This window comes from Trachemys scripta, chromosome 5 (genome assembly GCF_013100865.1).
Source record: "Trachemys scripta elegans isolate TJP31775 chromosome 5, CAS_Tse_1.0, whole genome shotgun sequence".
Lineage (NCBI taxonomy): Eukaryota > Metazoa > Chordata > Testudines > Emydidae > Trachemys > Trachemys scripta.
In genome coordinates this window covers 121,518,883-121,540,489 of record NC_048302.1, presented here as the reverse complement: position 1 = coordinate 121,540,489, position 21,607 = coordinate 121,518,883, and the positions used below count along the sequence as shown (strand labels likewise).

General features: G+C 40.9%; 1 protein-coding gene across 1 annotated transcript in view; it reads right to left on the bottom strand.

Annotated features, from left to right (window-relative positions):
* Window positions 1-21,607, bottom strand: part of POLN (DNA polymerase nu) — a 201,008-nt gene that overhangs the window by 36,519 nt on the left and 142,882 nt on the right. The window contains exons 18-19 of the mRNA XM_034772539.1: window positions 15,264-15,374; window positions 12,526-12,604 (exon numbers count right to left, since the gene is read on the bottom strand). Of these exons, the coding sequence (XP_034628430.1) occupies window positions 12,526-12,604; window positions 15,264-15,374 (190 nt within the window). The remainder of the gene's footprint in view (window positions 1-12,525; window positions 12,605-15,263; window positions 15,375-21,607) is intronic.

Sequence of the window (21,607 nt, the reverse complement as noted above, 5' to 3'; positions counted from 1 at the left end):
AAGCAATGTGAGTACAGATCTGTCACATATTGTTTGTTTTCTCATCCTCTCCCCAGAGGGAGAAAAGTGTGCAATGGAGTGTCTTTTTTGGAGTTTTAAAAATATATATATATAAATATACCTGTTGCTATGTATTTATGTGAGAGAAGGCAAGGTTAAAGAAATGTGCCTTGTATTTGAAGCAGAAAGTAGTGATGGTCCTTAATTCCTGGGGGAGTTCATTCCACAGTCTCAGACCATGTCTGAATTAGGTACTCTCTCCTGCACAGATGAGCTTTACTCTTGTTGTTGAGAGTTCCATTGTGCCAGAGGAGAGTAGTTGTTGACTATGGTCTTTGTCCCAGAACTTTAGATGGTCTTTTAAATATGTTGGGCCCATGCCATGGAGCGCTGTGAAGATAAGGACTGATACCCTGAACTTGATGTGAAATTTTATGGGAAGCCATGTGGATAGTATAAGACAGATTTGATATCTTCATGGTAGCTTGTGTTGCTGAGCAGACACTCTGGAGGATTCTGAATTAGTTGGAGTTTCCTAAATGCTGAAGGCCTCAAACCTGAAGGGATATCATATTGCTGTAATCCATCTGAGGATGATGAAGGCATGAATAACTGAGGCCAGGCCTTTGGCCATGTCTACACTACTGGCTAAATCAGCATTGCTGTGATCGATACAGTGGAGTTGATTTAGCGGGTCTGGTGAAGACATGCTAAGTCAATGGGAGAATGCTTTCCAGTCGAAGTCTGTACTCCACCTCCCCGAGAGGCGGAAGCTATGTTGACAGGAGAGCAACTTGCGTAACTGAACTTGCGTAACTTAAATCGACTTACAGAGTTAGTGTAGACTAGCCCTTTGTCTGCCAGGATGGGACGGAGTTTCCTAGCCAAGTGGAGTTGGTAGAAAGCATTATTTGTGGGTGCTGCTCTATGAGAACTCAACATTAGCAAGGAATCCAACCAGACTATGACCTGATGTGACCAACTGTGGGTGCGTATTTTCAACCAATTGGCACTGCACTGTGGCTGCAACTCTTCAAACTATTTTCCTCTGCCCACCAGCATCTGTCTTGCTTGCTTTAGCTTCAGCCAGCTGCTCTTCATTCAAGAGCAGATCTCATCCAAGCACTGGGCTGTCTTGGTAGTAGTGGTGTGGTCATATGTGGTGAAAAATAAATAGCACTGTGTATCATTTGCATATTGCTAGCACTTGAGTCCATGTTGTCTGACCAGTTCATTTAGTGGCTGCACGTTGATGTTGAAAAGGACTGGAGAGAGAATTGATCCTTATGAAACTCCACAAATGAGGGGTCTGGTGGTAGAGGTGCAGTTTCCCATTACTACTTATTGGATGCATCCTTCCAGGAAGGACTCAAACCAGTTTATTGCATTACCCAGGTACTTAAGCACATGCATAGCTTTAAGCACATGAATAGAGCACACTTTATATCAATGGGACTACTCTTATACTTAAAATTACACTTAAAATTGGGGAGGGAGGGATAGCTCAGTAGTTTGAGCATTGGCCTGCTAACTCCAGGGTTTGTGAGTTTAATCCGTGAGGGGGCCATTTAGGGATCTGGGGCAAAAATCTGTCTGGGGATTGGTTCTGCTTTGAGCAGGGGGTTGGACTAGATGACCTCCTGAGGTCCCTTCCAACCCTGATATTCTATGATTCTATTTTTCTGAACTGGGAACTAAACCTAGAAGCACCAGATTCTCATTTACACTGCCAGAGTTGTAGAAAGGGGCCTTGATGAAAAGGGAGAGGATGAGATCAAGAACAAACCACAGATGTTAGACATGTCACTTTGAGAGAGCCTTCTGCTCATGCACTTACTATGGCGGAATAGAATACAAATTAGGAGAAGATTCAAAGTCTAGAAAGCCTACAATGCATAGGGCCAGATTCTCTTTTCCACTAAGGCAGAATAAAGTGGCCTTACTGTAAACGTGAACCAGGCCTGTAGTGCCCAAGGGTTACGTTTTAATGAAAAAGTAACACATTTTATTTCTGGTTCCATGGTACTCTGGCAATTAAACTGTAAATGAATGTATATAAATGAATGAATTTTTGAATTCCCAAATGGACAAGAGTTAGTTGAAATTGACCTTATGTCTGGAGAAATCTCTATTCATATAATTAAAAATTCCTGTAAAAAGTTACTTAATACTATAATAAAAATGTAAATCTGATAATTATTTTGTAAATGTTTTTATAACCAGAGGTATCTAAAAGTATGCTACTTCAGGTTTGTTTTTTCAAACAATCACATTAACATAGCAACATAAATATATAATTAGAAATACCTTACAAAGCCAGCCCAACTCTACTGTCATGGATTTTTTCCTCATTTACAGCAGCAATGTGTTCCTGCTCATCAAACTTCCACTATTATCTACAAGATTATCATATTTTATATTCTGATTACCAGCTCTATCTGTAGTGCCTTGGCTCTCCCCCGGCCCATTAAAAAGTACCTTAAAATCATCATCCATCTCAGAATGCCAGCATTTCCTTCCCCTTCCCCCCTGCATTTTGATACAGAAGCACCCAAATGCATAACAGAAGGCTTAAAACTTGCATGTAGTTGGGGAGTGTACAAGATTGTAAAAATTGTAGATTTTTAAAATTTCAGAACTACGAAGGTTCCCAGGAAAGTGACAAGAATGATCAAAGGGTTAGAAAAACTCATCTGAAGTAAGACTGGAAAGATTGGAATTGTTTACCTTAGTAAGGAGAGATGAATAAAAGGGAACACGATAAAAGTATATACAGTAATGAAAGGTATAGAGAAGGTAGATTCGGAACTTCTGTTCTTGCTGTCTTAGAACACAAGAACAATGGGTCGGGCCCTACCAAATTCACGGATGTGAAAAACACTTCACGGACTGTGAAATCTGGTCTTTTGTGTGCTATTACCCTATACTATACAGATTTCACAGGGGAGACCAGTGTTTCTCAAATTGGGGGTCCCGACCCAAAAGGGGCTTTCAGAGCGGGGTTACAAGGTTATTGTAGGGGGTGTCTGGTATTGCCACCCTTACTTCTGCACTGCCTTCACAGCTGGATGGCTGGAAAGCAGTGGCTGCTGGCCAGGTGCCCAGCTCTGTCAGCAGCAGTGCAGAAGTAAGGGTGGCAATGGGTGGCCGGAGAGTGGCGGCTCTGAAGGCAGCAGCACAGAAGTAAGAGTGGCAATACCCTACCATGCCATCCTTTCTTCTATGCTGATGCTGGCAGTGGTGCTGCCTTCAGAGCTGGGCTCCTGGCCAGCAGATGCCACTTCCCGGCTATCCAGTTCTGAAGGCAGTGCTGTTGCCAGCAGCAGTGCAGAAGTAAGGGTGGCAATACCACAACCCCACTACAATAACCTTGCAATGCCCCCACTACCCCCTTTTGGGTCAGAACCCCTACAGTTACAACCCTGTGAAATTTCAGATTTAAATATCTGAAATCATGAAATGTATTATTTAAAAAATCCTCTGACCATGAAATTGACCAAAATGGGCCATGAATTTGGTAGAGCCATAACAATGGGACATCCAATGAAATTAAGGGTTGGGGAATTCAGAATTGATAAAAGGAAATATTTTTCATACAATGTGTGATTCAGCTGTGGAACTTGTTGCCACAGAAAGTTGTTCAGGCCAAGAACTTAACAAGATTCAAAAAATGGATTGGATATTTATAGCAACATCAATAATAACCAAAATTATAATTAAAAGACAGCAAATTTTGGAAGGGATATCAAACCTTGTGCTTCAGAGTCTCTATTAGAGACCAGGATGAGACCTATGAGGGGGGAAGATTATCTCTCATCTGACTAGTATAGGGATCTCACACCTTCCTCTGAAGCATCTGGTACTGGCCACTGTCAGAGCCAGTATACTGGACTAAATGAACCTTAGGTCTGATCCAGTAAGGCAGTACCTATGTTCCTCATACTAAAGGTCTTTTGTGACACTACAGATGCTGCTTGTTACATAACTGCTGCTTTATTTCCCCCCAAAGGTCTGCAGATCACTCCAATTAAGACTGTCATGTTACCAAGAACGAGAAATACTCTTAAAATAGCTTTGCAAGATTATGCAGAATTCTCAAGTTTCTCTCGTCATCTGTGAAGCTTTTTGAATACAGTGCCTATTTGCGACTTTTACCTTAAAAACTGTAGGCGAGGATGATTCCTGTTTGCAGGAATTATGCATGTTGCCTGAATTTAAAAGGAACTATCTCTTTCAGTATTTCCCATAATAAAATAGGCATTTTAACATTTTATCTATCATTCAATTTACATGTAAAACATATATTTTCTCTCTGAATACATCATAGCAGAACAGATGGTTAATTGATAAGAATGTAATTTTCACACCGATCCAAGTAGCTTAAACAATATCAAACTTAAAAGTGACCAGCAAATAATTTTTTAAATGAACTAAATGCATTGGTATGTGTTGAATGCTCCAATTAGAGTAACAGGGGACATTTTAAAACCAGTTATGTACTGAATGCTCTTCTTGCCCTTGGTATTTATGACATTCTGCACACTGAATACATTTAGCTCATTTTTAAAAAATGGGCTATGTTTTGGCTAGTCCCGTCTAAGTATTAAAAGAGAGCATAGGAGCCGTTTTGCCACTTTGTGGACCTATGCAGGATCCTGGCAGAATGTTGCTACCCATGCTCCCTGAATGCTGGAGGGAAGGTAATAGCTAGCCTACTTAGCCGCACACTCCACAATCCCAAGGGGCATGAGGTTGGCGGCTTTGGGAATGGAACAAGAGCTTTCTTCAGCCACCTACTGGTATTTGGAAGCAGCTGCTGGAGAGATCACAATGCTCACTTGTGAAGCAACAATAAGATCTGCAGCTGAGCATGCTTCCCTTTCCCCCCGAGCATAATATCTGCTGTGTGTGACAAGGTACCCTACCACCTCTGGAGGACAGTCAAGAGCACTTATTTCTCACATGTGGCAAAAAGGTCTCTTTCCCCACTTCCACAAGCAAAACCACTGTTCACACTGGCAGTGGAATAGCCCATATATATGAAAGTCAAGGATAAAAGTTATAAGCCAGCAAATACAGTTACCTCACAGCAGATCCACAATCTGTTTTGTGAAAATGGACAGTTGGAGATGTGAAATCAACATTAACTGGAAAATCTCACATACTTGATACAGGAAAAACATGTGCAAACTCAATTCCTTAAGGAATAGATAAAGGAATACAAGAAGTAGTCCTAGTCCTAGCAAATCATTACAGATATCAGCAGCACCAACGCTGCTGCCTCTAAGCACCTGGTTGAAAGCACTGTGTAGTCAGTGAGAAGTGGGTTTTCTCAGTGATCATGTCCTGGAAAAAACACCCATTTAATGTACAGGTCTCAAAAACTATAATTGACTGATTAATAGCTAAAAAGTGAGCCCCTTGTTCACACTGGTGAACAGTTACTCGCAGCCTACAGTAGCCCTATTGCAAATCAGTTGAACTACTTATAGGAATAACTGTGAATCCTTTATTCATGGGTTGAGCAATCTGGCCCTAAGTGACTTTGAAAGGTATTTCAAAATGTATTGACCAGTGTTATGCTAGTCCAAAGTAAAAACATATGACTCAAAAGTTAAAAGTTCTAACAGGGACTAAAGTACTTACAAAGGGGGTGAGGATATAAGGACAGATATTATGAGAGATATGGCAATTTCCTGCAATATCTTTGGGACACCTTACTGTATTAAGTTTATGTATCATTGTGGGGCAGGGATTGTATGTAATTCCGTAGGGGAGGGTGTCCACATCCCTCCAGGAACTAACACCGGTGGGGAGTGATTACGAAAAGTCAGTCAGGCTGTAATACTTCCAGAGAGATACCACCACCTGCAGAGGCTTGCATATACTTATTGGAGATATTATTGGAAAACTAAACTCCCTGAATATTAGTATTCTTGCATGATATATGTACACTTAACCCACAAAGAGTGCTGAAAGCATATGACTAAAATGTGTTTAAACCAGACAGGTCATGGGGATTGGTAAACAGGTTTTCTCCACACAAAGGGAACAGGTCAAAACCTCAGACCAAGTGTGGCCAAATTCAATGAGTAATTCATTTGTATTAGAGGTTTCAGGAAGAGATCATGCGCACTATAAAAATCACCAGCGGGAGAATCTATACCAGACAGTATGGCATCTGCACTCAGCAGAGGAAAGGAACTTTATCTGGGAATACCATTATGAAGAATACATTTCAAAGGTTTACTGGACTATAAAAAGAGGGGAAGAAATTCCCTAAGTTATCCTTCACTTGAGGAGACAAAGGAACTGAGCACTTTTAGCTCTGTGAAGTGTCCTGGCTAAAAAATATGGAAAAAAGACTGGTGAGAAAAACTTTGAACAAAGGACTCCAGTTTGTTAAGTTAGATTGAAGTCTTAGAAATAGATTCTACTTTTGTTTGTTTGTAACCATCTCTCTCTTTATTCCTTGATATCACTTAAATCTGTGCCCCTTTATTAATAAACGTACTTTACTTTTACTATAAATGCTGTGATTGAAATAGATGTTTGTTAACCCCAGTTAAGATAGTAAGCTGCTGTGGTACTGTCTTTTTAAAGGACCAGCAAATTTGATAACGGTTTTGTGAATGTTACAGTAAGAAGGAGTTGTGCACTGCAGCAAGACTTCTGTGAAGAATTTGGGAATTGGAGTTTACTGATTGCCTGTCTAAACCTTGCCTAGCAGGTAACAGAGTCCTGAAGAGTTTGGTTCCAAGACAGATATGGTCATGTGTCAGGCAGCTGATACATAGCTTAGCAACAGCAAAGCCCTCACTGGCTGAGACGAGTAACACAATAACTTTCAATTCTGGAAACACCAGCTGATGATCACACCCCTTGTGAATTCTCAACCAGACACCAGCAGCCAGATTCTGTCCCTTTTGTGCAATTCAGGTAGCACAAAGAGGCTGGAATCAGTGCAGAAAACCTGGCCCAAAATGTGTAGTGTAGTGTATTATAGTACATCATCCTATATTTAATACATTGAGGTAACTTTGTTGTCTGGCTGCATACAGTGTGTCCCGCCAATGTCCATTCCATTTATTTCTTGATTTTTATAATGGGTCGATGTCCTTTGCTCCGAGAGTTTTATGGATATTGGAAAGAAGTTTTCACAGGAACATTTCCTGAGTATATATACTGAAGAAGTTAGAGAGTCGGTCTGGGATAAAACCCTAGCCACTGTACAGGAAGCAGCTGATATCACTGATCCTACGTACAGGCCAGTCTGTTCAGTGAGCGCAAAACCCCAGAGGGAAAAGCAGAAGCCCAGTGTAAAAGGGGGGCCTGTTTTATCTGCAAGAAAAGGGATGGCAGTGGAGATTCCAAGCACCCACTATCCCAGAACCAATCCCCTCCTAGTAATCATAATTACAGGCCTTTAATACAGAGGGACAGCCCAAGAAAGTGCTATTCATGTGACTCCACTGAGCACATGAAAAAAGAATGCCTTAAGCAAGGGGAATCCAAATACAAACCCATTCAGCCCAGGTTAATGTGGCTACCTTAGCCTCAGGACCCATGGAAGTCCTGAGGGGACCTTAGTTAATTTTGTAAGACCTGAATCAGTGGCGGTCAATGAAAAAATTATTAAAGTTGCCAAAGTAAATAGCAAGGTACGCCCAGGTTGGAGAGACACTGGTGTCCAAATATCTTTGCTCAAAAGAGAAATGGTTATGGAAGCTGATGTGCTCCCAGGGGAAAATGAAGACTTCTTGATTAGGAAAATTTGAAACCACTGAGCCTTTAGCTCAAATAGAGTTGGAGATATTTTAAATGTTGGAATAGTGGATAGCATTCCAGTGGATGAGTTAACCAGTAATGATATATTGTCTTTGTCTAGAGTTACTAATATTATAACTCGCACTAAGAAAGAGTATAACTCTGAGTCCCCAAACATGGACCCTGTAGAGGGAGGCAAAACCTCTACACCCTTAGCAGAGGGCAGCAGAAGCTTGTCTTCAGAGCAGGGAGTTGAGAAATCAGCTTCTTTGTCTGGGACAGCTTTGGGTATGAACAAAAACCCAGTAAAGATCCTGACCCTTCTCTAGAAAGTATAAGGGAGGCTATCTGCACTGATGCCCCTTAGAAAGAAAGCAGGGGCAAGTTCTTTATACAGCAGCACAGAATATAGAGGGGAGCCTGTGTGGGTAAGGACAGGTTCCATGGAGATCCCTAGAGACAGCCTGTGGTGCCCAAAAGGATTGTGAAGAACTATTAGGGTTATACATGACTGCCCATTTGCTGGTCACTTGAGAAGAGAGAGAACATTTGAGAGGCTTAAGAAAAACTACTGGCCTCATATTTAGGGTGAAGTAAAGGAGTATTGTAGGACATATGACTTATGTCAGACGTGGAAGAAACCTACCAGTCTCTGCAAGGCTCCATTGTAGCCTTTACTGTGATTAAAGGACGATTTATGGGGTCGTCATGGAACTCTCAGGGCCATTTCCCCGGCCATCCAAAAATGGAAAAAGATGCACATGAAATGGTTACTAACCTTTCTGTAACTTGTTCTTCAAGATGTGTTGTATGTGTTCATTTTACTATAGGTGTTTGTGCACTCCAGTGTATAGTTGTCAGGAGAGTTTTTCCCTTAGCAGTACCTGATGGGGCAGCACGAGCACATTTTACTGCCTTGTGCACCTCACACAGGTACAAAGGGCCAAGTTGGCCTAATTCCCCTCTCTTCCTTTTTAAGGAAAGGCTCCAATAGAGGGGGGAAGGAGAGTGGGTTGTGAAATGGACATGTGTAGCATCTCCAAGAAATAGAGTTATAGAGAGATTAGTAATAGTTGTTTCTTCTTTAAGTGATTGGACATGTCCATTCCACTGTAGATGACTCATAAGCCGTGCAAACTGGAAGTGAGTTCGGAGTCTATTTGAACATGGAAAGTATCACTTGTCCAAATTTATCATTGTTTTTAGATTGTTGGGAGATCATGTAGTGAAAGGTAATTGTATGACAACATCACCAGGTTGCCTCTCTGCAAATGTATATTATAGGACCATTAGCCAGAAAAGCCACAGACCCTGCTTGGGACCTAGTTGAATAACTCAACACACTATCCGAAAGCTTCACATTAGCCAACTAAACTAGTAACACAGGTGAATACAACTGGAGATGCAAAATAAGATCCTTTGAGTGGACACAGGACTGCCCTTCATATGTCTGCAACTGCAGTGAACAATTGAGTCAAAGACCTGAAAGGTATAGTCCATTCCAGATTAAAAGCTAAAGCTCTTTTAACATTCAGACCCTTATGACCATGAGACTTTGGAAGAAGATTGGCAAGAAGACTTGCTTGATTAATATGAAAAGCGGAAACCACCTTGGTGAGAAATTTTGGGTGAGGACAAAGATGAACTTTGTGTGAATTGAAGAAAGTATATGGAAGATCTGAAACTGGTGCCCTCAACTGCCCCACTCTCCCTGGCCAACATAATGGCCACTAAAAAAGGTACAACAGGGAGTAGGCTGCTAGAGGCTCAAAGGTAGGACACATCAGCATCAGCTTTGCTAAATCCTTAGAGGTTTTTAAGGCCTGGCTTGACAAAGCCTTGGCTGAGATGATTTAGTTGGTGTTGGTCCTGCTTTGAGCAGGGGATTGGACTAGATGACCTACTGAGGTCTCTTCCAACCCTAATAGTCTATGATTCTAAGACTAGATTCAGGCTCCGTGGGGGAACACGGTTCTGCCCCTCTGGAAATAGTCTGTTCAGGCCCTTTAAAAATCGTACAGATATTGGGTTGGAAAAAAGAGCAGTTTTCAATAGTGGGTGGAAGCCAAAGTAGCCACTAGGTGCACTCTGCTTGAGCTAATCGACAACCTTTGCTGTTTTAGGGACAGAAGATAGTCCAAAATGTGCTGACTAGAAGTGAGGGATGGGGAAACCCCTTTCTGTATGGACCAGATGGAAAACCTCTTCCATTTAGCCACATAAGTACTCCTAGTTGATGGTTTTCTACTATTCAGCAGCACCTCCTGAACTTCCCTAGAGCAGGACTCCTCTGCCTGAAGATTGGGGTGGAGAAGGCAGCCATGATTCTGTAAAATAAAGTCTGTGTGAAGTGGAATTGACAGTGGGGACTGACTGATAGGTCTAAGAGCTCTGAAAACCAGTTCTGATGGGGACAAGCCGGGGCAATCAGTATAAGATGGGCCTTGTCCTGCTTGACCTTGCACAGAACTTTGGGTAGAGAAGGATGAAAGGAAAAGCATAAAGGAGACCCTCTGACTACAGCAGCAATAAAACGGCTGTCAATGAACCTGGGATGTGGCCAGCTTGAGAGCAAACAGACTTCTGTTGCAAACACATCCATTTTGGGAGTTCCCCAGAGCTGAAAAATGAACCTTGCTATGTCAGGGAGAAGGGACCTCTATTGATAAACAACCTGTTCAGGCGACCTGCCAGTCCCCACTGCTATTCTGGGTCCCTGGAAGGTAAGTCTCTTTCAGAAGTACAGAGTTGACAATGCAAAAGTCCCAAAGCAGAACTGCTTCCCAGCAGAGCAGTGAAGACTGAACTGGTTCAAAATTGTATCACCCCAGAAGAGCTTGCTGGTTTGCAATACAAATCTGTAACTCACCTATGGAATAAAACTTTTTTGCCCTCTTTGTTCTTTGGGCTTGATGCCTGGTGACCCTGTCTCTCTCTTTCATTGGCTGCCAACACTACTAGGGAGGCTCGAGGGGGATGATTATAGAGATGTTCGAACTACTGAGAGGGGACATAGTACCTCCTTTCAGGTGCCAAAATGTTGTGGGATGGCCCTGATGAACAGTCAAACAGCTAAAACGTTATCAGTGAAACAGAAATGTTAGGGTGTTAGATCACTCTCTTGGTATGGTGTGGTTACACATAACAAAAAGGTACCAACTCTAGGCTATGGCAATGGAGCCCAGCACTATAGGAATATGAGATGGAAATTGTGCACACCAAAAGGAAAGAAAATGTGGTAGCAGACGCCCTGTCTAGGAAAGAGCACCGAGAACTGACACCTGCAGAATAGCCTGCAGCTAGCCCTACTGTGTTAATTATAGGAGGTGTGATACAGAGGCCTATTGGTGCCAAGAGGCAAAGGGTTCATTGTTCTTTATAAGCAGCTCATGTCTCAGACCTGACAAATTCACTACATTGAATATCTCACTTTCATAGTATTTACCCATGAAGGGTAGCTTGTGAGGTCTCTACTGAAAGCTTGTAACTTATTAATATTCATGCTTATAATCACTGTGAGATGTATGTATGAGTAAATATTTAAGGAATAACATAACTATATTTAACATGTAAAGAGCTATGTTATTATTTAATATTATTATATGCATTACCATAGTACTAGGAGCCCTAGTCATGGTTATAAGTGCTGTACAAATAAAAAACAAAAAACTATTATATTATTGTAAAGTATATTTATGGGGCAAAATCCTGGGTTTTTTGATTCAATGAAAAGTCCTGTTGAATTATTTGATATGTTATTCTCACAATTGAGATTTTTTACAAAAATCCCAATATCATATAGAAATATTCCAATAAAAACTTTGACATTTTGGAAACCTCTGTTCTTTGCTTTTATCTAAAATTCTACTTCAAATTCCTCAAGTTCTATTTGACCACATACCACAAATTTATGAAAGACCAGGATTCATTTCTTTTTTTCCCCATGTTTGCCTTCAAGGCTTTTTTCTATTAGAGCTAATAATAATATTGCTTAGTGACTTTTTGCACCAACAGTTCTATCTTTTATGATTGAAAACTAGGGTTTTTTTCTTCTATTCTTCTATATAAGAATCTGGAGGCTTTCCTGTGATCTATTGCCCAACTGTGCATAGTTATACTAACAAAAGGAAATTGTGATGCATTAGCTTTCCCTTACATTCTATAAGATATTTTCCTTTATTACATAAAATATACATAAATATAATAAATAAACAATATAAATAAAAGTTGCCTGCTGAGAAGCACAATTTGTTCATACAGTTCGCTTCAATACTGGTGTCCTGGCTACTATGTTTTTTCCCCTAATCCACTGAATGTGTTAGTAATTTACATCATATTCAATCAACTTGATACAATAAATTCAAAATAAGTAAAGACATGACCAGTGGGCTTAATTTTTAAAAATGCTGAACACCAATGATTTCAAATGAAGTTGTGGGTCCTCATTATATCTGATGACCAGGCACAGTATATGTGGATAGATTTACACAGAAATCTACTTGCACAAAAATATAAACAAAAATCTTCCAGTGAATATATAAAGTAATAGCATCAGCCCTTGCTTGTTAACCGATCCAGATGCATACTAAACATTCATCTAGCTGAATAGAGTAATATGAAAGAAAAGTCATAGTTAAAGTGTACGTACAATATGTCATATTACATGGAACAATAAAGAATAAAATTCCAGAAATGCCTTTATCTCAGCTACTTCTGTCGTAAAATGAAAAAGAACATTGCGGTGGTTCACTTACTAACCTGGCTGTTAAAGTTGGAGAAATAGCAACGGAGGTAAAAATCTCAACCATAGCCATTTTACAAAGGTCAGCTGCAGATCCTACAAAAGAAAGTGATCTGTTTTTAATATAAAATATGGGGCCGGGGAAGAGCTCTTTAGTCCTCTGAACTATGCAGGTCTGAAACTGACTCCATAAAGTTAACAAAGAGCAAGCTCAATATTACCAAAGAATCAAAAATGCTAATTAATACTATTAACGAAGTATGAATTCACCTTTAATATTGATATGGGAACATAGGAATTGCCAGACTGGACCAGACCAATGGTCAAGCTAAACCCAGTATTCTGTCTCTGATAGTGGCTAGTACCAGCTGCTTCAGAAGAGGAAGATGCAAGAAAGCCTCTAATAGGAAGTTATGGAATAGTTTACCCCCCCAAGAAATTTTTTTCTGAACTACCATTAAAGGTTGGCTTATACCCTGAAACATGAATCATCCCAAATATACATACATACCTACATACTGCGTGCATGTGTGAGAGAGAAAAGCAGTTTCTTAACTTATCCATGAGAAAAATCAAAGTGCATAATAGCCTAAATAACCTAGATTTTAGTTATGGTCAGGCATAGTTTGATGAGTTAAAGCTATAATAAATCCGTGGAATAGAGTTAGAAAAGACGACACAAGCTCAGTTAAGAAAACTGAGCTAGGGAATGGCTAATAAGACAAATTTCTTCAAAAATAACCACATTAAAGCTAATGACAGCCATTTCAAATTGGTACACCATACATTCCTAGTCTTTTGAGTATAAGTTGTCACCAAGATAAGATGCTACCTTACTATATGAAATCACTACTGTATCTTTTACCACAGTAACTGTAGTCAGTATAAATAGAGGAGTGTAATATGGTCTTTAAAAACTATCTCAGAGCTGAACTTATGAAATTAAAATCTCAACATAGGAAGGAATTTTTTTGGTAATATTTAAAAATAATTGAATATTTTTTAATTATAAACCCCATTTTAACACCCTTCCCAAATACCTATCAGAATTCTGTATCTGGCTGAAAGCTTTCCAGTGGAACAGTTTTCTACTGGAAAATGCTGATTCAACTAAATGAAACATTTTGTGGGAACATATCAATTTCACAGACATTTTTGACAATAAATTACTGAAACATTTCATTTTGATAAGGTCAAAGTGCTTCATTTTGATTTTATTGTTTTGAATATTAATATAATATAATATACTTAGTTAAAATGATAAAGTCAATAGAAAGCTACAATAAGGTCATTCAATATTTCAAAAATTTAATTTCAATTTAGAAGAAAAGAAAACTTTGAAATGTCAGAATTTCCTCTGGAATGGAAATTTCAAGTTTCAACCAATTCTACAAAATTCTCTTCTGGTGTTTCAAAATTGAAAAACCCAAATTTGTTGTCTGAAATTTGGGATTCAGGCCTGCAAGGAACCAAATGTCTTCTGTGAGGTGCTGAGTGTCCTCAATTCCCATTGGCTTCAGTTACAGATGCTCTACACCTCCTTGTAAGATGCGGCTGCCAATGGACAATAGTCCAGAATATTACATAATTAATTTGCCTGTTTTGAAAACAAAACATTAAAATAAAGAATGTTTGAGGGGAAAAAACCCCAACAATTCATTGCTCCTTCCTAAAGGAAAATTCAAGCCACTTTCATGAGAAGCACCTTCATAAACATGTCTAAAAAGTACTTTTCATTTGCATGATAGGGTTCACAGCTCCACTCTAACTTGCAAGCATTATGCAAATCATGCCAACATCAGCTCTTTAAATAAGTAAAAACCTGTAGATTTTTAATGCAACACCTTAAAGCAGCAGCAAGGGTCATTTAAAGATACCAAGTTACTTCAAATGGGGTGTGAACTCAGCAGACTGACATAAGTAAATTAGGTGGATTTATTGCATTTTGTTTGGCAAATTTGCTAGTTTATATTGCAAAGATAAGACCTGTTTAACTCTTTAATGCTTTCTTCCTGCTCATTCCACACAAAGAATGAGCCCTGGTTGCAACAGAAATAATAATAATACAATACAACGTCTCTTTTAATAGGTATTTCTCAAAAAACAGAAATCTGAAAAAATTAAAATTTGAGTCTCTTTGTAGTAAAACCACTGAAACCATGGTTTCTGTGCCATGGGCTACACTACAAATTTATGTCTATACGACTACATCTCTCAGATATGTGGAAAATCCACCCCCATGAGCAATGCAATTACATGGATTGAACTCCCAGTGTAGACAGTGCTATGTCAACAGGAGGGCTTCTCCTGTCGACATAGCTACCACCTCTTTGTTAGGTGGAACACGAGCTTCTCCCGTTGGCATAGGTAGCGTCTTCACTAACCGCTACAGCAGCACCGGTGCCGCTGTCCTGGTGCAGCTGCGCCACTGCAGGGCTGTAAGTATACACACGCCCAGTCACAAACTGACAAAGAAACCAAAAAGAGACAGCCTTAGGAAAACTGCATTTGAAGTGCTGCAGCAGTAATCTTCCACCTCATACAGCTAGCTACCCTAGAGTATTGTAGCATACCATTGTGTTCTTGTTCCCTACCGGCTAGTGAGTGTTTCATACTTCTGTCACTTAAAGCTGTAAAATACAAAATTAATTCATGCCACCCATTTATTATTTCTTGTCTGTTGACTTCATTTGTCAACCTCCACCCAGTCAGAGGAAATTAAACCTCCTCCTTTTTTTTTTTTTTTTTTTTTTACCTTGGACAACAAAGTTGACAGCCTGCCTCTCTGCTTGAGTACGTAGTCTGTAGTCTCGAGCATTGATATTAGGCAAGTGTCTTTTACGTCCCATGATGGAAACCACATATCCTTTTGATATGTAAAATAGAAAATAGCATTAATGGAGTGGTTAAATATGAGATTTGAAACAAATCTTCCAATATTAAGTTGTCAGCAATTTCCTGATGCTTTTGGCCAATATTACTGAATATTGAAAATAGTCTAAGTCACTTGTTTCAACATTTATTCCCCAGCTAATCAAAAGTAGTCTGACTGGTAGAGTGAAATGTGGATGCAACCACATATCATTGATATCTCCATTACTCTAACCCTGCAAGGCATTAAACACACTCAATTCCAATTCAAATCATCGAAGTTACTCAGGCCTGATTTAAACTTACAAGTTTTGTTGATATAGCTATGTCGGATAGGACTGTGAAAAAAAAAATTACACCCCTAAGCAACATGCCAATGCCAGCAAAAGCCCCAGTATAGACTCAGATGCAAAAAGGTCCTTTTGCTGGTATTGCTTATTTTATTCAGTAAACTGGTATAAGCTATACCAGCAAAACAACCCTTCCCAGTAAAAATTGCACCTCCTCTAGGAGGGTTTGCTGGTATAGCTATACTGGTTATATGATTGCTGACAGCTCATAATGGACGCAAGTAGAGACAGGTGTCTTCCATCCCTGCACTGGCTCACAGCCAAGGATTTTAGCTATGGGACTTTTGCTGGTTATATACATAGATCACGGATTCATTATCACAGAAGTGGGAATGTTTTTTGACACATCTTTCAAGAAAAGAAAGCTATATTATTTTAAGTAGATCTAAACAAAATATATTGCCTGAGTAGCACTTCATCAAACAGGATGTTTAGGACATATTTATGGCTTTAAATATTTGCAGTAATCCACTACTCCTTAGTAGAACTAACTTATGAATGCAATTATGGCATGAAATGACAGCCCATGGTTATGTACAGTGTTGTTGTGGCTGCATTGGTCCCAGGATTTTAGAGAGACAAGGTGGATGAGGTAATATCTTTTATTGGACCAATTTCTGTTGGTGGAGGAGGTGATGACCTGAAAAAGAGCGCTGTGTAGCTTGAAAGCTTGTCTTTTTCACCACAGAAATTGGTTCAATAAAAAATATTACCTTACCCACCTGGTCTCTAAAACCCATGGTTATAGTAATTTTTTAAGCACCGCAAAGAATAAACAAGGAACAGCATGTCTTCTGTGAGTAAAAGTCTGAATCAATTATATACTGTTATAGAAAGAGGTTGAAAGTGCTATTCTGAGAAAATGATGCAGGAAAATGATAAAACACAAATCCATCGTATCACCTGTGGGTGAACACTTTTCACAAAGCAATCACTCTATATCTGACCTATCAGTCCTAATCCTCAAAGGAAACCTGCACAACATTTTCAAAAGATGATCAAGGGAGCTTAAATTCACAATTTTGCTAGACACTAAAAATCATGGACTGAATAGAGACTGAATTTATGGCTTATTACAAAAATATCTCACACACTAACAACCCTCTCCACCAGCTGCTTCCCCCACCCTTTGTTTCCTCCTTATGATTGGATGTGTGTTAATAGGCCACTTCACCTTGAATGGTCCCTTGAAATATGTGTTAATTATTTATGCTAAAAAATCTGTTCCATTTATATTTAGCTGAGTAAGTGTCCCAGACTGAAGAAGAGCTCTGTGTAAGCTCAAAAGCACGTCTTTCTGACCAATAGAAGTTGGTCCAAATAAAGATATTACCTCACCCACCTTGTTCTGAGAAAAGTAATTTTCCCGACACAGGATTAGTTGCAGTTATTAAAGTAACAAGTTTGATGACAATGCACTCTTCTTCACTGTGACTGGTAACAATAGATTGCAAATTGTTGATTTTTTCTACAAAATGTTTGTTTGAAAAGTATGTTATGTATTTTGGGGTGAGTATATATATTCTTTGACAGTTCTGATAAAGAAAATGTCAAATATCTAAAACTTCGCCCCAAGGGTATAGCCATGGGTGAGTCTGGGTGGGCATGGCCCACCCACTTAGCATCCAGGCCCACTCCCCAGACCTGGTTCTGCTCCGGCTCCAGCACTTACTACCCAGTACTTGAGAACCAGTGGCAACCTCTTCCTTGGCCCTGACACCAGGTACCCCTATACCTGAGCCCAAAGATTCACCATACCACCTAAATCAGTGCCAGGAAAATATGTGGTTCCAAAGGATCTCGATGTTTTGGAGGAGCTGGAGTGTCGATTACTTTTGGTTGAATTTAACAGTCCTCTGGTATGCATGCCACTGTTACATCAATAATGATCTCCTCCCCAGCACAACAGCTGCTCCAATATTACACCCAGTACTTCTGCCTCAGCAGCCCCTCCTTTAGAGGTGGAATTCTCTTATTCCTCATCTGACTCACAACACAGTGGGAAGGGATCGTCTATCTATTCCCCTAAAGCCCCTTCTTCTGAATTCTATGGGTCAGAAAGGGAGTCTTGGGTCTCCTACAAACCTAAACATCATCGTGTTTTCCTTGGGCCTTTATGTCTTATCCATATAATATCCTTGCATGGCCATACTGGAAACTGTGCATGGGCATTCTCCCAACTCCACCTCATAGAGAAAGAACTGTGCAACCTCAGACATTCCCAGATCATTTTCAGACTGCAGAAGTCTCTGAGAAAATTACTTACCTATCCTTATAGTTAGAAAGATTTTCCTCATATCTAATCTAAATCTCTCTTGCTGCAGATTAAGCCAGTTACTTCTTGTCCTACCCTTGGTGGACATGGAGAACATTTGATTATTGTCCTCGTTATAAAAGCCTTTAACATATTTGAAGACTGTTATGTCTCCCTTTGGTCTCCTTTTCTCAAGGTCAAACATGGCCAGTTTCTTTAACCTTTCCTCATAGGTCAGGTTGTCTAAACTTTATATCATTTTTGTTGCTCTCCTCTGGACTCTCTCCAATTTACCAAATACTATTCATTAGTGGAACCTTCCAGAGCAGGCGTTTCTTATGGCAGGACTGTATTGAAATCCATTTTTAGATAGACTCCAAGCACCCACCCAATTACATCATGTCACTTCTTGTGAGTCACTAAGACTGGAATATATCTAGATCTAGAAAAGCTGCTTACCTGTACAGTAACTTCAATTCTTCGTGATGTGTTCTCTGTGTTCTCCATATTATATATATATATTATATATATTCCATGACCTACCTTCCTTCCCCTCTATTACTGATTCCTATTATAGATTGGATTCTGTAGTGGAGAGAGAACTGATTGGCTGTTGGGCCCACTGTTATTTATGCCCTGGAGAGGGGCGTGAAGGCACTCAGGGTGCATGCGTGGCCACAACAGACACTGCTGGCCAGTCTCAAGCACAGATTCCAAGGCCAGAAGGGAGCATTGTGATCATCTAGTCTGACCTCTTGTATAGCACAGGCCATGAACTTTCCCCAAAATAATTCCTAGAGCAGATCTTTTAGAAAAACATCCACTCTTGATGTAGAATCCACCAGGACCTTTGGTAAATTGTTCCAATGGTTAATTACTGTCACTTAAAAATTCACACCTTATTTCCAATCTGAGATGTTAGGTCACCAAGAGTGGAATATATATCTGGATAACACATCTTGAAAAGCTCCCCTTATCAGACAGGCAAATAACTTTCTTTTTGCTTGATTATCTGCAGTGGGTAATGCCTTAAGTGCCTCAAAATCTTTTCTATTAATTGCAATGAAGTTCAAAGTGATCTCTCTATTATCTAACTGGTCTCTTATACACACAACTGAATGGAAATAGGGATGTCTTTTGGCAGGGATGGGCACCTGAAACTTAGTTGTTGAACAAGAGACACTCGGGACTGGCCTTCTGGTGAGTGACTACAGTGATTCTTGTATTACAGTAGCAATTTTCTCAAGTCCTACACTTTGGAGAGTCTCCCTCCAGGTCATGTCTCTACCTTGACTTTCTCAGAGTGAGATCAGGCTTCTTTTTATATAGTCCCCCTTCCCAAAGCAGTCACATGATCCTCCAGCCCCATAACTCCTTCCTGGTCATATGTGCTCCAGCTGGGGAAACTACAGGTCCCAGAATGTTCCCTTCTGACAGGACTGAGGAGTATGACATGTGGGCTAGGATGCATGCATGCACCCAACAGACAAGTGCACTTTTACAAATTATATATTTATTTTATTAAACTTACATTTTCATAAGTCATTGTTTGGGGTAGTGAAGGAATTGGTTCATCATTACAAATTACTGTAAAATTTTAAAACCTGTCCTCTTTTTTTCTCTTTGAGATACTTGCTGAATAAGACTTCTGCTCCCAGAATGAACCCTGCTCATGTCAAATTATACTACATTATATTGATATATGATGTGCTCCAGCATAAAACAGCCTAAGGAACCTATTCTTCATTAAATAGATTTGATGGCTGCTGGCCCACAAAAATTCAGCCTCAGAGTTTCAAAGCTATAATCCAATTCAAGAGCCAAAATTTTTACATATTTCTTCTGTGCATCAGTCAGCATTTGTGCTCTTGAACTGTATTTAGTATCTATGGCTGCAGGGCCATGAAGAATGTTTTGTTTTTTGTTTTTTTGGGCCAACAGCTGCAGACTCTCCTTGTATTAAATCCTGTGCCCTCTACACATCCCCATTTGTCTTTAGTGAGTATCCAGACCCTAGGAGTGAAGTAAGGAGAGAGGCAAAGCAGTGGCATAGCCATGGGGCCAATGGGGCCATGCCCAGGGGCCCTGGCCAACTGGGGACTCCCAGAAAAATAGGCGCCCCGTGCCCCAACCTGCTCCACCCACCTGGCATTCCTGCCAGGGAGTGAGGTCTGGGCATGGGGGCTTGCCCCGCTCCACCCAGTGCTCCTGCCAGGGAGCAGGGTTGGCATAGGGGCTTGTGGGTGGGTGGGCTCCAGACTGGGGCAAATCCCTGTGCCTCGACCCTGCTCCCCAACTGGAGCCAAAGGTGGTGAGTGGTGGTTGGTTCTACACTGCCTTTTATGCTTGTAGTATGGGAGTGCAAGGACATTCAGGATGCATGCATGGGCCCAGCGGACACTGCTGGCCAAAAGACTCCAATCTTAAGCACATGGGCTGCATCTGATCAAGAGCGGAATATAATACTGCTTTTGAGGGAATTCTGCACCAAAAAATAAAAATTCTGCACACAATATTTTAAAATTCTGCAGATTTTATGTCAATAAATAAATGTGGAAGCTCCAGTATGGTAGTGGGGAGCACAGGCCACTGGCTGCACAGAGGTAGGAGATCACCCTGTAGCCCATTCCCCTCTGGGACACAGTCTCAGCGATGAAGCTGCACCTGACCCTGACATAGTGCAAGGGCTGGGCCCATGCCAGAGGTCTGTGTCTGAGGGGTGAGAAGGGGGGGTGGGACAGGCGAAGGAAGGCTGCAGTGTGGTCTCCCACCTCAATGCAGCCAGTGGCCTGTGCTCCCCACTGCCATCCTGGAGCCTCCACATTTATTTATTGATAAATAAATGTTGCAGAAATTTAAAATACTATCCACAGAATTTTTATTTTTTTGGTTCAGAAATCCCTCAGGAGTAGCAGGTGAAGCAACTCCCCAGGGTTAGCAGCCCCATGTCATATGCACAAGGTGTGGGCAGGCAGGCTCAATCCGGCAGGATCCAAGTGTGGAGGGGCTTAGTGTGTGGGGCTGGATCCAGGTGCAGGGTGAGAGGGTTCTGTGTGGGGGATCTGGTGCGAGCAGCTCAGTGGGTGGGTCTGGGTGCAGGGAGGATCTGGATGAACAAAGGCTTGTTGAGGGAGTTTCAGGTGCAAGGGCAATGGGATTCTGGAGGAAGGGTCCAGGTGAAGGTGACTGTGGCTCAGTAGAGGGGTGTTGTCAGTAGCTACCGGTGTGATGCTCTGCTCTTGTTCGATGATGATAACAGTCGGCTGCGTGCGTGTTCCCTCTGTGTGCCGCCCCAGCTCTGCGCAGATAGCTGACACAGCAGACCCCGAGAGAACCCCCAATGACCACAGACTCTAGTAAGGTACGAAGGAACCCGAGCCAGGTTTATTGTCAAACGAAGCACAGTAATAGTTTCCCGTAGACTCTACAAGACATACTACGAATTTGTGCCTCCTGGCAATGGATCGGCTTAGTCAGTGGCGGGACTTTCCACTGCCCCCTAGGCCAGACAAAGATGCGCACTCCAGGACCTACTTTTATACAGTTACAGGACAGATTACTCATCCCTACTGACAGATTGAGGTACAGCCTCTTGGCTCATTAGGGTGCTGTCTCCCCTTTGAT